Source organism: Chenopodium album, chromosome 16, assembly GCF_948465745.1.
Source record: "Chenopodium album chromosome 16, dcCheAlbu1.1, whole genome shotgun sequence".
Classification (NCBI taxonomy): domain Eukaryota; kingdom Viridiplantae; phylum Streptophyta; class Magnoliopsida; order Caryophyllales; family Amaranthaceae; genus Chenopodium; species Chenopodium album.
Genome location: NC_137849.1, coordinates 10,861,586 through 10,882,539, shown reverse-complemented (window position 1 = coordinate 10,882,539; position 20,954 = coordinate 10,861,586). Strand labels below are relative to the sequence as shown.

Genomic DNA, 20,954 nt, shown 5'->3' with positions numbered 1-20,954 from the left:
TTCTAACACGCACATCAATCCGATCAAGATCCCCACTGTACTCTCCACCTTCTCCGTGCCAAATCCACACATGGTATTTATGCCTAAACCCACGACATAATACATGATCTCTAATGATTTCAACACTATCGACCACATTCACATTATTACAATCAACACAAGGACAATAAAGGCCTTTGTCACCCAGTTTACGTTGATAAGCTAAAGCCCTCTTGCAAAACACTTGAACCCCATTCCAAAATTCCAATGTATCGCGTCTACCATACATCCAACCACGATCCTTCTCCATTTAGTAAATTGTCTCTAAACATATATAGCAACGTATAATGAATAATGTGTAATTGCTACATATTTTATGTAAATCAAATTCAAGTACAAAACGTGAATATACCATTCATATAGTGAAAAAAATGCATGTTTTCAAAGGGTCCTTATCACTCCAACCTAACCCATCCTTGAATGTCTACTCTCACTAGTGAATGTATGTCAACTTTCCAATTTTAAGGAAAATCCGGCAGCATTTCCCCCTAGTTCTCCAAGTACACGATATAGATAATTAATTACCCACATATGTACCCAAAGAACATGGTGAGGAAATGATAAGCCAAGATGTTCCTTAAAATCGAAAAGAAAACATACATTCACCACCTAAGTGAGAGTACACATTCAAGAACAGTCCCAACCGGGGACTATTCAAGACTTTCTCCTAATGAGAAAGCCTTGAACGGGTATCTAGGCATATGATGATGCAAGTATTCTATATATTGTTGTATTTATTTGCAATCAAACAATACACAAGTTGCAATATCATGAATTAACTTTTATTAAATGGATAAATAGAAAGAAATATAGCTTAGTAAAGTTTATAAGTCATACCAATATAGCAAGTACAATGGATGTACACTTATGAACTACCCACTTGAGCTCAATATGTAGTCCTCAAGCTAAACTCGTGCTTCAATTCACATATGAATCTATTAAAAAAAAACAAAAATTAGCAACGTCACTAATTCTCTAATATATTCAAAATTCTCTAATGTATTCCTAATTCTCTAATTTATTCACAACTAATTAAGTGACAATATCACTATTTCTCTAATTTATGCACAATACTCTAATTTAATCACAATTCTCTAAATTATTCACAATTCTCTAATGTAATCACAATTCTCTAATTTATTCACAATTCTCTAATTTAATCACAACTAATTAGTAGCAAGGTCACTAATTCTCTAATATATTCACAATTATCCATTAAAACAACCTAAAATTACACATTAAAACATACCAAAATTGGACTAATTAAGTAACATTTTTACTAATATCTATTATATTCAAAATTACTCATTAAATCAACCTCAAAATAACCCATTAAAACATACAAATTTTTCAACTAAGGAACAAGGTAATGCAAAATTACTCTAATCTATAATATTTATTCAAAATTACTCTAAACATACAAAATTACTCTAAACATACAAAATTACTCTAATCTATAATATGTATTCAAAATTTCTAAATAAAAAACCAATTCAAAAATTAAAAAAATTAGGGTAAAATTATATGCATTCCTTGACTTTAATTTGCTTAACAATAATTGTTCAAAATGCTATTGAAAATAATAGAATTACATATTTCAAAATAATTGTTCAATTTTTAACAAAAAAATAAAAACTTACCCTAAACTAGTTGGAGGTGGAAGAAGCTAAGGGGAGGAGAGATTGAGGATGACCCTCGGTGGTGGAGGTAGCAGCGGTGGTGCGCAATGGTGGAGGTAGCGCGGCGGTGGAGTGGTGGAGGCGGTGCGCGGCGGTGGAGCTGCTGTTTTCGAACAGTGCTGGTGGAGGCAGCAGCTTTGAAAGAGAAAGAAAGGGAAAAGAGAAGGGCAGGGGAGAATTGAAAGAGAAGGGCGGTGGTTTTCGACACTCCTGGTGGCCGGTGAAGGTGGCGGCTGTGGTGGAGGGAAAAAGGGGGAGGGTTCGTTTCTCTGATGAAACAATGAAGGAAGTCGGGGAATAGAAGCTAGGGAAATGAAAGAGAAAGAAAGGAAGGAGAAGAAAAGGCGCGTTTTTTTTTTTTTTTAAAGTCACCGGTTCAAACCGGTGGCCTTTACATTTTTGCCACCGGTTCACACTGAACCGGTGCCAAATGTCTAGCCGGTTTATAGCTGCTTCAATCTTAGCCTTTTTGCCACCGATTTGCCTTGAACCGGTGGCAATATAGGGGTGCCCTTTGCTGTTTTTCTACTAGTGCATTGTTGCGGCACTAGAAGATCTCAAATTATGTATTTATCAGGGGGGAAAATACGCGCTGCACTCTTTTTCCCTTGACCATGGTTTTGTCCTATATTGGGTTTTCCTGGTAAGGGTTTTAATGAGGCAGCATCTCGAATATATTACGAAGAATGTTGTTCTCTTTTTCCTTAATTAGGTTTTTATCCCATAGTTTTTTCTATTCAGGTTTTAACGAGGCACAATCTTCGATAATGGACATCCAAGGGGGAGTGTTATGAAAATATTGTGTGGATATCGTCCATTATCCTCTTTGTATGTTTCCAAAATATTCTAAACCTAGGATTTATTGTTATTTAAACAAACCCTACTTATAATATTCTTTGTATATACCCCTATTACATGGAATAACATGTACAGATCAATTTTCTCTCAATCTATGATATTTTCCCTTATTTTCACAACAAATAGTGCTTTTTGCTAAAAAAAAATAAGTAACATTTACTAAAGTGCGATAATAATTTGGCAATCGGGACAAAAGACTATAAATGCTGTGAAAACTCGAAGACTCCCATGTCGATTGTCGCAGACATCCATGTAAATTAGCAGCCTCAGCAATGGCGGTGCTTAAATTATTCACTTTGCTTGCGTTAATTTCTCTGTTGTCTTCAACAATCCAAGCCAAATCCAACAACACTGCTAATTTCCAATGGCAGATTCTCTCTTCCAAGAATTTTTCCTCTCAGATTCGTCTTCATCCTCATATTCTCCTCTTCATCACCGTCCCTTGTATGTTATCTTTTTATCACTTTAATCTCTTGAATTTGTCAATAGTTCGATTAATTGCAGCTGTTGTTGAACTGATTGAATTGTTGCTTGAATTCTATTCAATAAATTGGGCGAAATTTGAATGTTAAATGGTTGATTTTATTGGTTTATGGTGTGAATGGACAGTTAGGTATTATTGTAGGTTAAAATAGAAGGAGAAAAGTTTATATTGTGAATTTTGAAACTAATTCGGAGTAAAATTATAGGAGATTCATTTAATGCTTATAGTTAGCTCGTAGTGCCGTATATATCGAATCCGATAGTAGAATGATGAAAGCTATTGTCCAAATGAAAGCGATTGTGGAATTTGATAAGCTGGTACAGTAGTTTAGGACTTGTGATATGATGTAAGATGTAAAGGCCAAACTATAACCAAATTGTTTTATTTTTAAGGAAAATAACCAAATTGTTAAATTCTCTATTTTTGGACAATGCTTCTAACAATCAAAGCATCGCTTGATTCTTTGTTTAGCCCTATCATTTTGTATTCCTAAATTTCATCTTTCCTTTTAGTATCCCATAGATTGTCTCTAAGAAGTCAGTGAGGCTTTTAAAATCCTTTTTTCAGTTAAGATTGTGGGAAAGTGAAGAGGGATTACTTAGTGGTTTGAATTCTAGTTTGTCGACTAGTAGTCCAAAATACGAACAAAAGTAGCTACTTGCCGACCTCTTTGGATTTCAATGTCTCGAAAAACTCCTTGGTGGTAAAGTGGTGGTTTCATGATAATTTCCTCTCAAATCTGAATACTTATTTTGGAGTGTGGACTCTTATTTGTGGGAGGCACTTGCATCGGATCAGGGCTTATACACCATTCCATGTACTATTCCACCATGGTAATTAAGTTATTATTCCCTCATCTTTACCACTTTGGTGTAAACTTTTTCCATTTTTATTTACTACTTCTTTCCCTAAATAAAAGTCCCCTTTCAACCAAAAATCTAGTCCCTAAATAAAAGACCAATATCATCTAAATCTATTTACTTATTCACTTTTCATCAGCCAAACCCCGCTATCTTCCTTTTTTTAGTTGTTTTAACAACCAAACTCCACTATCTTGTTTTTTTTTATATTCACCTTTGATCAACCAAATCTATGTCTTGTTATTATTCACCTTCCTAAACTTGTGCAATAGGCAAGTGTAAGCTTTATTTTGGGGCACAGGGAGTAAAAGAAAAGAAAGGTTTTAGAAAAAAATAGAGCAAAATTTTTTTAGCTGTGTTTATAAAGGATGCTAGAAAGATATGAAATCGATGTGTTATGAATAATTGTCCATTTTTATTTTTGTGAAGAAAGCAAGCCCATGTTTCATCCTAGGGCATGATGGTAGACTGTTAGCTGTAATAGAATATAGATTATCTAGTCAATGCATCATCATTCTTTAGGTCTGATAGTCACCCTTCTGATGTTTGTGTAAATAATGTGTGCATTTGGTTCTATGTTATTTTTGCATTTCTGTTATTTTTTGGGCTTGGAGATTATTTATTCTTTTACTTTCTGAAATCTTATGTAATTGAATAGATTTCTGTATACACTGTCAAATTATTCGTTTTTTTCATATAGGGTGTGGAGAGTCTCGTTCTTTGATGAATGAGGTATCTCAGAAATTGTCTAAAGAACAAGAGATGTATAGCTCCTTGAAGCTGATGCTTGTATACCGCAATCTTGAAAAAACACTGGCTGATTCTCTTGGTGCTGCAGAGGGAATTACAGTTCTCTGTTATCATCATGGCATGTCTTTTAAGTATCAGGGAATCAACAGAGAACGAGATATATTATCCTCTGTCTATTATATAATGTCACTTGCCACTGAAGACCTTCCTCTTAAGAGAATTGGCAATTCCAAGGACATGGAAATGTTTCTTGCATCAACCGATAAGGCTATAATCCTCTTAGAATCTTGCGGATGGACCTCAAAGTTGCTTGTGGATCAGACTGGCAATGGAACTGCGCAAGGTATGTCAAGCCATCATGATTTTTGCTCCTTTTCTGTTTCTGTGCTTCTGTACTTCTGTGCTCCACCATATATCATAGGCTAGTTGGTGGATTTTCCAAATAAAAGAGAGGCTGTGAGAATTTGTGTGAGCTTGATGCAATTGTTTTTTCCTATTCTTTGCTTGTTAGATTTTTTTGCTTTTGTGTTTTTAATTGCATGTATCAATGTCTTAAGTTGTGAGGCTTTGAGATCAAGCAATTCTAGTTTCCTCATACTATATATGATTATATTCGTTATATTGTTGTAAGTTTAAAAGTATTTTTGTAAAATCAATCAATTTGAATAGGTTCTTGATAAAAATAAGACTTAGGAAGGAGTATTACGAAATTTAGTTGGTGTTATTTCCTCACTGCAGAACTAATTAATCCTTTGTTGATGAAATCTAATTCTGGCACTGATAAAATACATTATTCCTAGTTTTTTATTTGGCTTCTTGTTACTAGTTTTTTTAATTTAATACCTCTGTTTCATATTATGTGCAACAAAGGCATTGACACGGACTCCTAACCAATTTTTTTTTGTGAGTGTTAAATGGAGAGAGAAAGATAGAGACACATGTGATGAGGAGAGAGATACAGAGAAATGACAACTTAAAAAGGAAACTGAACATTTGTTACACATAATGTGTAGTATCCATTTATAGGGAGAGTTGCAAATAATATGAAACAAAGGTAGTATTTATTTAGTTACTCCATCTATCCCAAATTAATTTTTACACCTTCCTTTCTCAATTGTCCCAAATTATTGTTATACTTATAATTTTTGAAAGACATCGCTATGGTACTATTATTTAATACATCTCATCTCCACTATCTAAAGTTACAGTCCCTTACTATTTCACATTCAACAAAATATACTATCTCATATAATTTTTACTTTTTCAAAGATATAGTACCCCACTATCTCTTTTCAAATCTACTTTTTAAATAACAAATGATTGATAATCAAATCGCTTATCACTTAGAATACGTGCCATAATAATTGTCAAAACTAATGTAGGCCGGAGGGAGTACTTATTACAATAAACTGATTTAATACTTTATCTTAGCTATTATAGCATGCTTGAGTTAAATGCTGAGATAGTGTAACTGAGAGTAGTCAATTTTTTTATTCGTTCTTCTTCCTCTGTTTTTTCATTCTTTGCTCCACATATTTGAATTTTTCTATTCCTCTCTCTCTCTATTTATTATGCCGAATCTGAACACCATCATTCTGATGCAGAAGTTATGCATATGTAAATTGGAGCTATAATTTGTATTAACAATCATAAATTCTTTTGTAATAAAGGTTACTTGGCTAATCATATAGTATATCAGTTTAATGGGGTGGGGAGGGGGGGGGGAGCATATTGATTTGTTTAACCTTTGCGATTACCTTCTTTTCCTTTATCATAAAAAAAAGGGAAAAAAAAAAAAAGAAAAAACCCGATGGAAGTTTATGACGACTTACCCTTTCTTTGGATTTGAAGGAAATGGAGGGAAAGGAAGGGAAGGTAAATGGAGAGATGGAATATCTTTCATGTGGATAACAAATGAAGAAGGAAGGGAATTGGAGGGAAGACAAATGAAGGCTTTGTTTGGTTCAATATTAGTAAAGGAAAGAAAGGGAAAGGATGGGAAGGTAAAAGAAAGGAAGAGAAGGGAAAGGAAAAAAACTATATCATCTAATGTTTGGTTTAATATTAGTAAAGGAAAGGAAAAAAGAGGAATCTATTGTTTGGTATGACAGAAGGAAAGAGAAGGGAAAACTAATTTTAAGTTTGATAGATTAATTTCTTTCTTTTCCTCTCAAATTCCTCCAATTTTGGGAGGAAAGGAAAGGGAAGACTTTGTGAAGGGAGCTTTCCTTCCATTTTCCGTCAGTTTCCTATGAAATTCTGTTTAATTTTTATAACCAAACATAGGAAGCCATAATTTTCCTTTCCTTTCTTTTCTTTTCCTCCCATTTCCTCCCAACTAAAAAGGGCCGAAGGGAATAAATTGTAAGAAATTGATCTCTCCAACAATGGAGAGATTTGGAAGGAAAACTCATCATTTTCCCCTCCCTTTTCCTTCCTCTCCCTCCCCTTCTTTTCATTCTTCTATCTTTATTCAAACAGACTATTAAGCTGCTAAGTACTAAGGTGAACTCCTTATTGAACCTGGAATGACCTTTTGTGCTGAGATGTTTGCGGTAGGTCTGTAGTTATTCCCCCTCCTTTTAGGGGTTGGGAGGAGGATTGTGGTGATGTAATGTAGGGTAAATTGGGATCAATGTATAAGAAACTCCAAGGCGCAATAAGGCAATAGGGGTCTTGATGCGCAAGGTGCACCTCAACGATGTGAGGCACACTCAATGAATATCAATAATACCGATTAAAAACTGAAGTTGTGTGCCTCAAGGTGTGTCTCTTTAAATGTGTTTTCTAGCTCAAAAAATCATTAGTAACCCCATGCATAGTGCCTAACAGTGTATAAAAAAGGGTCTAGGTGTTGAGGCACTAGGAGAATGGGCAAGAGCACTTTATTGCTCAAGGAGAGGTGCATCCAAAGAGGCACACTTGTTGCGCATGATGCATTGATGCATAAGATTTGCACAAGGCACACATGAGGCATATCTGAACTGTGCTTCAAAGAGGCGTACCTTGGTGCACCTAGGTACAGTGCTTTGAGATTTTTAATACATTGGCACCAAGGTAAACCTTAGGCATGCTATTCATACTTTGATTGGGATGGTGGGTGGTTTTTAGCTGATGGGTCTATTTTTGGGCTGAATCTTTACCCAGCAAGGTCTTGTCCACTTCCTCACATTGCTACCGCATTGTAAATATGTTTGAGCGCAATGTGACAGTGTTATTATGTTGCAATACCCACAAACAATCCACATTACCCACAAAAGTGGTTCCATGACTGTCATTGTGATAGGCTGAAAGGTTTCGATCATGAAATTGTAGCTAAAGTCTTACTTTAATAGATTGTTAAATGCTTTGTTTTTTTCCCTTCAGAATTGTTGAGGTTGAAACCATTGGGTTTTTTTTTTTTTTTTTAATATAATTTTTTATTATTATTTTTTTTCTTTAGCAGACGACTTGTCTAGCTGTGTTTAATTCTAGTGTTTATTTTGTGACAAGTGAGTTGGTGTGTGGGAGACAGAGAAATCATAATTGTTATGGTATGCTATGGCAATACATCAATACAATATCCTTATGTTTTTGGGTGGGCATCAATAATGATTGAGGGTTATAAACTTGTTTAGTCGGTTTCATATTACATAATTTATTAAGGAACATCCAGCATTATTCTATTGGTTCGATAGATGCTTTGAATGTGGGAGAGCATGCATAATATTCTATAGGTTTGATAGATTCTTTGAATGTGGGAGAGCATGCATAATTTTGCAAGGTTAAGGCATTGTTATTTTGGGTACAAACATATTTTATAGATGATCATCCTTCTCTGGCTGAGATTAACTGTAGACATTGTAGAATCAATTCTAATTTGCATGTATATATATGCACAGGAGATAAACATGTTATATTGCTTTAGATCAGCCAAATTGATTAGTGGCATTTGATCTAATGAATAAGGCTTCCCGGTATACCGATCGTAGCTATTGTACAGGATGGAACACATTCATAGATGTGTACATACTACAGAGAATAGAATAATGGTTAATGTTCTGCAGTTGTTAGTGCGATTACACTACAGAGTTGTGGTTCTTAAATTTCACTCTGGTCTCAGGAGTCATGCAAAGGGAAGCACAATTGATGGTGGCTAGGAAAATAGTTAATGTTGTGGAAGGAGATGAGGAATTCTTCATGGATGAAAATCTGGTGGGTAGATTTATAGATAATGAGATCCTTATGTGTAAATTGTAATGTACTAAACTTGTTCAGACCTGGAAAATCAGATTAATATGCAGAATATGGGAAACAAGATTGATATTAGGCTATGAAAGGGACGAAATTATTGAAGATGGAGAGAGATTTTTATTTGTATTAAAGTTAACCCTAGAAAAATAACAACTTCTCTGCTTTTGAGTGGTCAGGTCACTCCCAAGACAATGAACTGTCACAAAAAAATTTATCATATCTGTTATTTATATCCTAGCTTACTTTCTCTCTCATGTAACCAACACTTCCGACATTATTTGGTTCTTCTAAAAATTTCAAGGTGCCAAGGTAGTTTATCCACAGTACCGTTCCACAATGACATATGTACACTTGCTTAATTGGGGGTCGGGGTGGGTTTTTACAGATAAGTTTGGATGTTAATCATCGATATTTGACTGTATTGTTTTAAAATTGAATCAGCCATAGATTGTTATGATGTGATTCTAGATCATTTGGCCTCCTAAAGTTGGAGGATGGCAATTAAATAAATTGGTGAAGCCTCATTTTGTGGCTTAAGGATCAAGGTTTAATAAACATTTTTTTTTTCTTACATAAAAAGTAAGTCGTGAACATGAGCGTTATGTTGATGTCACCAAATGGCGTATGATAACTAAATTAAAAGGAAAGCATGGACATTTTAATAAACCTCTTCTTCCTTGTATAGGAAAGAATGTGTTATCTTATTATCTTTGTATGTGTATATCTGAAGAAAGGCTTTATGAGTTCATCTAGAAAGCCCATCCTTACACAACACCATCTATATAGAGTATAGGAGCATTTTGTGGTATTGATATGTGATGTGGAATATAATGTATGATTGCTCAGTGACACCTTAGAAAACCTAGTTTTGCAGGTAGTCACTTTCCAGGGGAATTAAATAGAGAAACTGATCAAACCCTGGTATCTGGAAGTCAGAAAAACCTTCAGGTGACTTGTGGTTTTGTGATGACTTGTTATAATGACATTGATGTGAAACTTAATGTTTATCATAGCAATTAACCATTAGTTTTTTTCTCCCTCTATTAACAGGATGGAGAAAATGATACGAACTGTGATGTTCAACATGTTTGTGGTGAAAGTCCTTGGGTTGGAGAATACAGTGCTGAAAATAGGACAGCTTCAACTAATGAGGATATGCAGCCTACATCTGGAACATCCTGCAGCTTCAAAGAATTCAGTAAATTTAAGTCGTTCTTCTCAAAGTTCATGGTATTGGCAAGAGATATGTATCTTCCTCCTCAAAGACAAAGATATGGCTTTGTATCAGATAGGTCATTGCTTTCGACTCTTGGTGCTGAAGATTTTGATCAATGGTTGGTGATCATATCCTATGCTGGATGTCCTAGTTGCTTAAGGAAATTTAAAGATGAAATACATCTTCAAAAGGCTCTGGAGATGCATGATCTGCCAGTACTGGAGGTAATTCCATACATTGGATCATCAACTTATTGGAATGTTCATGCTGTACCCCTTCTCTCTATGCATGTGAACAGTTGATTTGCTGCTTGGATGTTTTTCACAATTTTGAATCCTTATTATACCATATACAATTAGAAAAGAAGTATTTTTGATTTGTTATTTGCTATTCTTTGAACTATATTTGATTAATCTAGCAGAACTTTAAGTGCAGTAGGGCTCCCTCTGTCCTCCATTAAACATTCCATTTCTCATAAAGTGCATGTCTGTCAATAAACTTCCTATATCACCACAATACCTTCCCACTTATTCCAACTTAAAACATGAAAATATACTCATTACCTTATTTCTTTTTCACCTTAAATAATAATAATAATAAAAAAAAACTTTATATTTGTATTCACCTTCTTTCAACAAAATCCTCCCCTATCAACTTGGTGCCCCCTTGATGCTTTTTACACATTGATTTAACAATAATCTGGTTATAAACAAAGAAATAGTGAAGAAGCAAGGATTTGGATCTAGTTCATACTTTATACGCTTTGGTAGTTATGATGGATGTTGCACTCTCTAATAATCGATTAGGTTTGGAATATATGAGTAATTATTTTGGATCAAAGCTTTAACCAAATTGAAAGCTTTATTTATCTTTGTAGGGAGCTTTGCCACTTACCATATGATGTGTAATAACCTTCTAGGTGCAATTTTATGGAAATTTTTAGCAGTTTTTGGACCTGGATATGAGTAACATACTCTGGTATGGATCTGACCAGGAATTAAGTTTTTTTAATATGAAAATGCTTCGACATAGTTAATAACCATCTAATTTCTGATTAGGATATTGGGGTACTGTCAATGTATATGTTTTCCATCATTAATTTTGATTTAAAAGAAGTCTACTATATCGTTTATCTATATTACTCCGACTCTTCATTTCACCTGAAGTACCTGTGTCAGACATGGGCAGGACCTTAGACACTTCATTTTAGTTTTAAATCATGCTAAATGTTTCACAAAATAGTTGAGTCAGACACATACCAGTGTCAAGTCTGAGTAACATAATCGTTTATCTAAAAAAAATGAAAGTTAAGGTATGAAGGAACAGAAGGATCAAGGGGCATTTGGTCGGGAAGTTGGGGATGTCAATTATAGAAAAAGATTTATATGTATGCAAAGCATATAAGGATTGGTGTGCAATTTTTTAATTGAATATGCATGTTTTTCTTAGTAGATGTGCATATTTTGATTTTTTAAGCTGATTTTATATTACAATTTTCTGGAAACGGGAAAAAAATGAACATTGTTTATGAGTAAAAAAAATTGCACAGTTGGTTTAAAAATTAGTACACCACCCTATAAGACCACTATTAATGCCACCAATACCATTGTTTCACTCACCAACTCGTACTTCTACATTCAGTTATCTCCATCATAGGCATGGCAACCCACCAAGTTCCGCCCACTGGTAATAATTGAAGTAGATTTCCCAATTGGAAATTTAAAGGCCGAATTGAACCATATACTAGTGAATTGAATTGTGATGATAAAGAAAGTGTGAAGAGAAAATGATTATTAGTATCAAAGATGGTGATGGTTGCTGCCTTGAATGGGGGAAGCTATGTCTATAGAGTATAGGAGATGAACAAATGGTTAGGGTGGTGGGTAATGATCTAGTAGGTGACTTGGTAAATGATTGATTTCATAGCTATAAGGAGGTTTTTATGGGTTTTAATTTCTAGTTAACAAATACCATATAGGAACATCAAAACCCTATCCTATCACAACCAAAAAAACACGATGACCAAAGGGTTTTGATTTTTTCATTCAGTTTTATCTTTCCCATTTTATTCTTTTCCCTTACTTGAACCTTTCCTTATAATTGATGTTAGACTACATACCACCTCTGTTCCTCTGATTGTCGAACATTAGTTGTCCTATGATAACAAGTAGAGGTTACAATCGATTGTTTAGCTTAGGTTCTGATCGAGTTCATTCAGGTTGGTAAAGAGTATATTGAGTTGGGTACGGATCGAATTGATTTTATGTCTGTTTCCAATTAGCTTCTTATGGGTAATAATTCAATTTGAGCCTCATATAATTTCGGGTCTAGCTGAGTCGGATCAAACTTAGGTCAATTTAATTCCAGTATTAAATCAGGTTCCATGTTTTTCTTCTATTGTCAAATTCTCTTCATATGCAGGTCAAATTTGGTCCTAACAACTGGAAACAGCACTCCTTTTAAAGCGTTCGATGACTGCTACTGACCTGTTTTGTAGCTTATCAACTGACTAATACATGAAGGTCATCTTTCTTGTTAAGTTTTGTTTGATTTGTTTTATTATAATATGCAGCTGCCAGATGATGGAAAAGGCCTTAGACCTGCCCTCGCTGTTGATAAACCATCAGTTGTACTTTTTGTAGATAGAACATCAGACTCTGTAAAAACTAGAGAAAGTAGTCAGAAAGCTCTTCGTTTGTTCAAAGAACTTGCGTTACAGTATTGGAAATCACATCCGATTGATTGGCAAAGTATTGATCCAACAAAAGGATCACTTCACACTTATCAAGAGTCAACCAGCGTGTTTAAGAATCATAGGTTTCTGGTATCACCTTCTTCTCAGATAAAATTGGATGATAAAATGTCGATAATGATAATAGATGAAGGACAACAGGTTACCTTTGGTAATGAGGCCTCGCAAAGTGGCTCTTTACATGAGATCTTGACAAAATTGGTTGGGCAGAGAAAGCAAGCGAAATTAAACTCACTTGCAAGAGAAGCAGGTTTTCAACTGCTTTCTGATGAAATAGACATAAATATAGCAAATGTGTTACCTTCTCTGGAAGGTCAGAATCAGGATTCATCCATCAAGTCAGTTGTTGCCTCTGAGGAAAGTATCAATGACAAAATTAAGGATTCTACTGATGAAGTTGCACCCCTTGTAGATCAGGAGCAACTGTATCAGCCTATTAATGTTGAAGCTTCATCTGAGTACAGTAACCAGAAAGTATCCATTGATTTTGCAATTAAAGAGTCTGGAATTGGGGATTCCTATCAGTCTCCTAATGATCATAAACTTGGATCTGGCCAAGATGTAGATTTAGATATTCAACCTAATGCAGGAAAAACAGAATTTTCAGGTCTTAGGTGTCATTTAAGTTCCTTTACTGGTTCGTTTTTCTTTAGTGATGGTAACTACAAACTTCTCAGATCTCTTACTCAAGACTCACAAGTTCCAAGAATAGTGATCATTGATCCGTTGTCCCAGCAACATTATGTCTTATCTGAAGAAGCAAATTATGATATTGTATCTCTATCAGCATTTATTAAAGAATTTCTAAATGGTAGCCTTACTCCATTTCAACGCAGTGGACCTTTGCGAAAATCTGTTGAAATGCCACAGCCTCCATTTGTCAATCTTGATTTTCGTGAAAAGGATTCCATCCCTGTTGTTACAGCTGATACTTTTTCTGAGTTAGTTCTTGGTTCTGGTGAGCCCAATGCTCAAGATGCACTCAATGCATGGCATAAAGATGTGATAGTGCTTTTCAGCAGTAGCTGGTGTGGAATTTGTCAGAGAATGGAATTAATTGTTCGTGAAGTTTACCGGGCCTTGAAAGGCTATGTAAACATGATTGAGTCTGAAACAAAAAGCAAAAAGCTTTTTTCTCAAGGCAGGTATCTTCTTTTTCCATATATGTAAATTCTAAAGTCTCTTAATTTTTTGTTTTCCTCGAAATAATCTACAGAGTATTGCATTTTAAATATTGTCCAGATTTCCTTAACACTTTCAAATCTCCAACTCGCTCCTTCATCCTATGCCTAAACAGAGTGAAAAGATGTAATCCTAACTAATGCATGGTCAGTTTTATTCAGAAGAACTAAAACTGAGTGGATAAATAAAATGTAAAAACAAATATGTGGGAGAAGCAAGGAATTATGTAACTCTGTGTCTGATATTGCAGAATTTGAAATTGTTAGAATAAGAAGGTTTTTTATGGTGACAAAAGAATAAGAAGATATTCGAGGAAGTATACTGTGACCTACTAAAAGAGTAAAAGATAAAGTTTGTAAATAGGATTACCATTCCTCTCCAGCCAAATGCTCCTCGGGATTACCGTCACTGGATTTCTCCAAAGAATTTTTATCTCCTTTGCCCCACCAAACCCTATGAACTGAATCTGTACAGTCTTGTATATTTGGACAGATCCAATGTTCTTTATTCTCCAGAAAGAGTCATGATTGCATTTCTAGTTGATGGGCTCCTTCCACACTTGTCATGGTCAAAGTCTGTTCACTCTGCTGTATGTTTTAATTCACTGAGATCAAACCTTTGTGGCAGACCTAATCGGTTTCACCATGTACAATACATAATGTTTTTTGAAACTCACCATGTATCCTCAACAATGTAAGTAAATCTTTCATTTAAAATCTGATAGCATGTTGATTCTATTAAACCTGCCCTAAGTCTGTTCCTCAATTTTTCTCTGTTAACCTGGTGAAGGTTTTCTTCTCCCACTCTTCTTTAGTTCATGTGGTCAAAGTTTTAAGACGTATAAGTATTTTTTGTGATGTATATATAAGAAAAAACATTACCATGTGATATCTTGTTAGATTTCTCTCAATGTGTAGTTTCAATCTATCAAAAATTTATAATTTTAATTAGTACACAACTAAAGATATCAATGGTCAAAGACGTGCAGAATCAAATAAGTAGGGAGTAAAAAGGAAAATTTACCTCTAATAATCCCACTTTTGGATGGTCTTATTAAACCAGTCCCAACTTGTAAAAGAGCTGTCTTCTTAAAATTTTCAATCACCTGTTGTTTGCCAGCATAACAAGTGTGACACTTGTTTCTGTCTAATTGTATAGATTTTTATATGAATTTAATTAAAATTATTATCCCCCTCTTTCTCCTCTCCTGTCCACATCACCTTTCTCTCCCCTCCCCCCTACACAGCCCCATCTCCCTGCTCAAATGGGAGCTGTGTTCAGCCCCACTGTTCACCGTGCTCTACTGCTCCAGAGTCCAAGACTCCTGACAGCTAGACACCACAACCACCACATCCTTCTGCACAACCCACATATCACCACATCAACATCATCCCTGCCAAGGAATGACCAATCTTATTCCAAGAAGACAATGAGAAAGGCAGTGGGGAAAAAAAAAAAAAATCCCCTGATCTTCATGGCCATTGATTGTAAAACACAAGCAAGATTTACTAACAAATTGATAATTAGAGAGAATGATACAGTAATTTCTTTTATGACTCACAACTTCCCTCACGCTCCCTCTATGGTATAATTTGGGAAATCGTTCTTTTTAGTTTAAAGATTTGGTTGAAATTTTTATTTTTCTGTACTATTGATGTTTTCAATTATTGATCTATGGTCTCTTGGGTGTATAAATTTAATCTATGGCTTCTTGTTTTTTTATAAATTTAGTTTGCTGCTGCTTTTGTTGTTGTTTGAGCTGATGCCTTTCAAAAAGGGAGATGAATGAGGGTATGGATATGGAAAGCAAGAAAAGAGGGGAAAAAAAATGGAGTGTTAGTCCATAGGGTACTGAATGAGGGGAGAGAGATCAAAGAGGGAGGTGGGGAGGCCGGAGGAAGTTTTGTAAATAAGCATAATGTTGACTGTTACATCTGGTAACCGGTGAAATGGCTCAATTTAAGAAGATTTCACAAAAAGTTGGGATTACTTCCAGTTTTATAAGAGTGGAGACCGTTTGAAGAAGATTTTATAAGGGTGGGATTATTTTTTCCCAAAAAAAAAAGGGGGTAATTAAACATCTTACTAAAGTGTTATTGTGCCAAACCCTCGGGTATGCATGCAATATTTTAAAAACTTGGTGAATTTATAAAACGTTTAGGGAACATGGTGAACTTAAATAAGCCTTGGTGGCACATGATGAAAATCTCCTTTTACTTTCTGTTTGTAAAGACTTTTATGAATGTCTATATAACTTTTTCAGAACATCTTGTTGGAGAGAGAATGATATTATTATGTAAATGTGGCGCAGATAACTTGAAGGATGATGTCTCAAAGATGCCAGTTTTTTATTTGATTGATTGCATGGTGAATGAATGCAGTTGGATCCTGAAATCAATGGGTCAAGTAAGTCCCATCATCCGTATAGTTATATTATGCACTAACAAAATGTAGCTTTTAAGAGCCTTTTACATTTCCAACTTCCTCTTTTCCTTGGTTGTCATGTAAAGAAATGTGAAAACTGCATTGGCCAAAAAGGAAAGAAAAGAAAAGAGAAAGGAACTTTATATTGGTATTGACATATTTTGTGTAAAACTTGCAGAAGGAAGTTTATCCTAGTTTGCTGCTATTTCCAGCAGAGAGGAAGACTGCTATTGTTTATGATGGAAATATGATGGTTACAGACATTATAAAATTTATAGCCAACCATGGGAGTAGCTCTGACCATCTTGCCAGACAGAAAGGTATACATAGATATTATCATCTCACAATTTGTAATTGGATACCTCCAACACGCACCCCCCCCTCCCCCCCCCCCCCCCCCCCCCCCAAAAAAAACAAAAAAAATGACTCCTGTGTACCAAACCCTGGTATTCACTTATGTTTGGTTATTATGACTTGTGTATCGATCTTTTTTTTTCTTGTCTATTTTTACTTTATCCTATTGACGTCAATAAATATTATTACATGCTACCTTGGGATTCACACGTTTGGAATCTGTCTCTAACAGTAGTGTCTATGAAATTAATACGGAGTATGTTTTATATAACCGTAGTCCTTAGCTGAAGCACTGTTAAAAGTCCGAGTATAGTTAAGTAATTTCAGAATACTTGTTTGCAGCCGAAGTAAAAATTAATAGTTTTGACTCTAGTTCTACTTTACCATTATTACCAGTCACCTGCGGATATTTACTTCATTTCAGCTTTGCTCGCTTGAGTTTATTCCTTTGATTTCAGTATGTGGCTACTATGTGAGTATAGTATTGAATAGGTGCTGTTTGGATATTAAATAAGCTGGAAGATTTTGATTGCAATCAGTAAGTAGTATGTTAGTATTTGACTACAATATATTTGGAGATGTGTAAGATTTTTGTTAGGTTTTTATTTTATTTTACTTTGTTTTATTTTATTTTTGACGGAAAGATTTCTGTTAGTGTTACATCTACAATCATAACACTAACCATGATCTTTGGATTTTTCTATGCTCTTTTTCCTATTTGGATGGTTCCTTATGACGATCATGTTAGCCGACCCCAAATCATCTTGGGACTAAGTCTTTGTTGTTGTTGTTGTTTACAACTACAATTATATGTTCTTCATCATAGTATTTTGATATACCTATTAAAATCCACCATGAAGTATATAAGCTTCAAACCCAAAAAACGTGCCACAGCAACCATGACCTACCTGTGATCTGCCTATCTATCCATGACATTGTGACAGTTATCAGTACCATGCATTAATGCTACACGGCCAATAACAAATGACGTTGTGTTTATATCATCAAGTCATCGACGTTAATGCCTCTCAGAGGCTCGTTCCATTAGCAGAGTAGGGGAAATACACAGCACTTCCGCTGTCTGAAGTGCTATTTTTAACTGACCCTTAATCCATTACGCAGTTATTAAATTATTATTTCCTACGAAGTACTTGAGTAAAAGAAGGTAGTTCAACTAGCCTTTTATTAAACGAAGATGTAATAATTTTACAGGTAAGAAACTAGTAATCTATGGCTTAATTGCACACTCACCTTGTTCTTGAATTATTATATTCATACTTAAGTAATTAGACCTGTTAGTGGGTTCAATTGTCATAATGCAATTTTTGTCTACTTATTTGTAGGAAACTTATGGGCTGATTTGGAAGAGAAAAAAAGTCAAGATGATGAAGTCAGAGTTGCAATGAGTAGAGATGCCAAAGAAACTTCTGATTTCACAAATAAATATTTTGGAACCAATTTGCAGAATGCAGAGTTACAAAATCCAGCGATAATACAAAAGCCAATCACACCAAATCCCGTTGTTGGATCATTTCTAGTTGCCACTGAGCACTTGGATGATTCAAACCTTTTCAACAAAGCCAAGATTCTCATTGTGGGTGCTGAACATGGTGTAGGATTTCAAGGTTTGATTGTTAACAAGCCTATCCCCAGCTGGGATTCTTTACCTCGATTTCAAGATGTAAAACTACTTGAAGGGGCTCTTGTTTCTTTTGGGGGCCCAGTCATTCAACCAGAAATGCCTCTTGTCTCCTTGGCGAGGATTTCTTTCAATAATCAATACCCTCAAGTTCTACCCAGTGTCTATCTCCTTGATCAATTGGAAACACTTGGCAAACTTAAGGATATTGAAGCAGGAAATCTGTCTGCTACTGACTTGTGGTTCTTTTGGGGCTACTCCGGCTGGAATTGGGACCAGCTTTTAAATGAGATAGCTGAAGGATCGTGGAAGCTTCACGAGGGCAGTGTTGAAGATCTTCAGTGGCCCAAATGAGAGCTTAGCCTCGCAAGATGGAGATGTGTCTTATCTGAAGTGCCTCACCCATGTTCTGGAAGACTTCTTTCAGTAAATCTGAATTCCCTTTGATCGAAGCATTGAGGATGAAGTTGGGAAGGCTGCAGGGGGTGGGGGACTATTTTGCGTAACTAGGCTGCTGGCTGCTTGACATCTTATGTTTGGTAATGTATATGATGTCTCCCCAACTATATGAAAGGATAGAATGTTCGAAGGTTTTGAAGGAATGAAAGAGAGGTGTCCTGCTCCACACTCCCTATTCCAATATCTGTAACATTTACCAGTATTTCCTGTTCAATATGTTCTCAGTTTGTTCTATTTATTATCGCCTTTAGGTTAGAGTATTGCTTACCTGAATAGAAATAGGGAAGAAAACAGAATTCAGATTTATGGGGGATTCGAAAGAAGAACATCTGCAGCAGAATTCTCATTTTGGTATAGTAATATTATACAGCTACTAATGGGCTCCTATTTGTATTGTATCACTGATGTTTATGAATGTTCACAAAAGTAACCATTTTTCTTCTCATGTGTTTCTCCAAACCCTAAGACGGTTGATGACTTGATGAGTCGGGTCATTGGGTGCTTTGGAATGTCATTGATTGATTGCTTACCCTTGATTCTAAATTTATTTATTTTTATATCTTTATTTTATTTCTATTATATTTATGCTTATCCCTTTCTGTATAAAAAGACTAAGATTTTCAATAACAATCTTGGGCCAATTTTAGGATGAACTTGGCTTTTTTTTTTTTTAGTTTTTTAATTTTTTTTGTGCAGTGTCGATTTTGCTTTGAAATTATTCAACGAAATTTTCATTATTTATCACTGAGAGATCTTGCAAGAACTTGTTATTTCTTCATCACCGATCATGTTCAAATATCATGGCTCCTCAAATATATATGAACTTTTTTTATGCAACTCTAATTTGAGTAACTTATATTCAAATTTCTTTGAAAATTTTTGTTACATATGCACCCTAATTCTAGGTTTGGATGAATTTGATGTTTTGTGGTATTGTAGTGGTGGTCTAACACTTGCGCTACCTTAGTCTCATATTCAATAGGATAAAGTGTTGCCACTATCAATCGACAAGCTTTGGAATCTTAACATTGTGCTTGAAAGGTTGTTGCAAATTGAATTGAGAAGGGTCCGTATATTGTATTTCATGAAAAACTCTACCACATGTACATTTATAAATTCCTTTAATGGAGACGCCACTTGGAATTGGGAAATGAAAAACCTGCAAACTTCAACCAATGTCATGTTAGTAGTTATAGGTGGGTGTAGGGCAAGGGAGTTGGGGAAGTTGAATAAGTTTTGTGGAGGATTACTCAATTCGGGGGCAGAAAATGTAAAAGTTACAAAAAAAAACCAAGTTGAACAATATATATATATAAGTCCAGATAAGTTGTATCTATAATAGAAAACTTGTGGGAGGGAAGTCCAGATAAGTTGTATCTATAATAGAAAACTTGTGGGAGGGAAGTCCAGATAAGTTGTATCTATAATAGAAAACTTGTGGGAGGGGGTTGATGACAAGACTAAGAGCGACGTCTTTGAAAAGTTGTAGCATCACACATTCATCTAAGAGTGCATGTGGTGTATGGGCATAGGGGCATAGTGACATTTCCAAGTTGGTTGGGAGACTTTCAATAATAAAATGGTGTATAATAAGGTTAAAGATGTGTGAGAAATGTGAATGCTTTCCACCATTGAGACAACGACCCTCATTGAAGAGTTGTAGTATTGAGGGAAAGAATGATTATAAGGAGGCACGTCCCTGAATTTTTTGGGCATTGATCAACTTCTTTTCTAGCTTTGAAGACTCCACTTGTTGCGCATATGATATTGTGGAAAGAAGGGGTGCACTCACTAGTTGACAATATATATGGCACTTCTTTACGTTGAAAAGTAAAAAATTATTTTTTATTGTCTATTATTGCCAGACAATAGTAAACCTTCCCTTTGCCCTTGTCTTAAAAAGAAATCAAAGGATGCAAGGAACTAAGTGTGTCACTTCCAAGCATTCCTATGTTAGAGGTTTTGAATGTAGTCAGATGTAAAGTACTGTATACAAATGTGTGCAAATGTCATCCTTTTTGTTGA

At 35.1% G+C, this 20,954-nt stretch overlaps 1 protein-coding gene across 1 annotated transcript; it reads left to right on the top strand.

Moving 5' to 3' along the window:
• Positions 1-2,746: 2,746 nt before the first annotated feature.
• LOC145584898 (uncharacterized) lies at positions 2,747-19,302 on the top strand. The gene is made up of 8 exons (XM_081641679.1): positions 2,747-3,020; positions 4,621-5,013; positions 9,778-9,851; positions 9,954-10,343; positions 12,692-14,012; positions 16,365-16,459; positions 16,656-16,797; positions 18,175-19,302. The coding sequence occupies exons 1-8, from the start codon at positions 2,849-2,851 to the stop codon at positions 18,822-18,824; spliced, it is 3,237 nt and encodes a 1,078-aa protein (XP_081497805.1). The 5' UTR covers positions 2,747-2,848; the 3' UTR covers positions 18,825-19,302.
• The last annotated feature ends 1,652 nt before the right edge of the window (positions 19,303-20,954 follow it).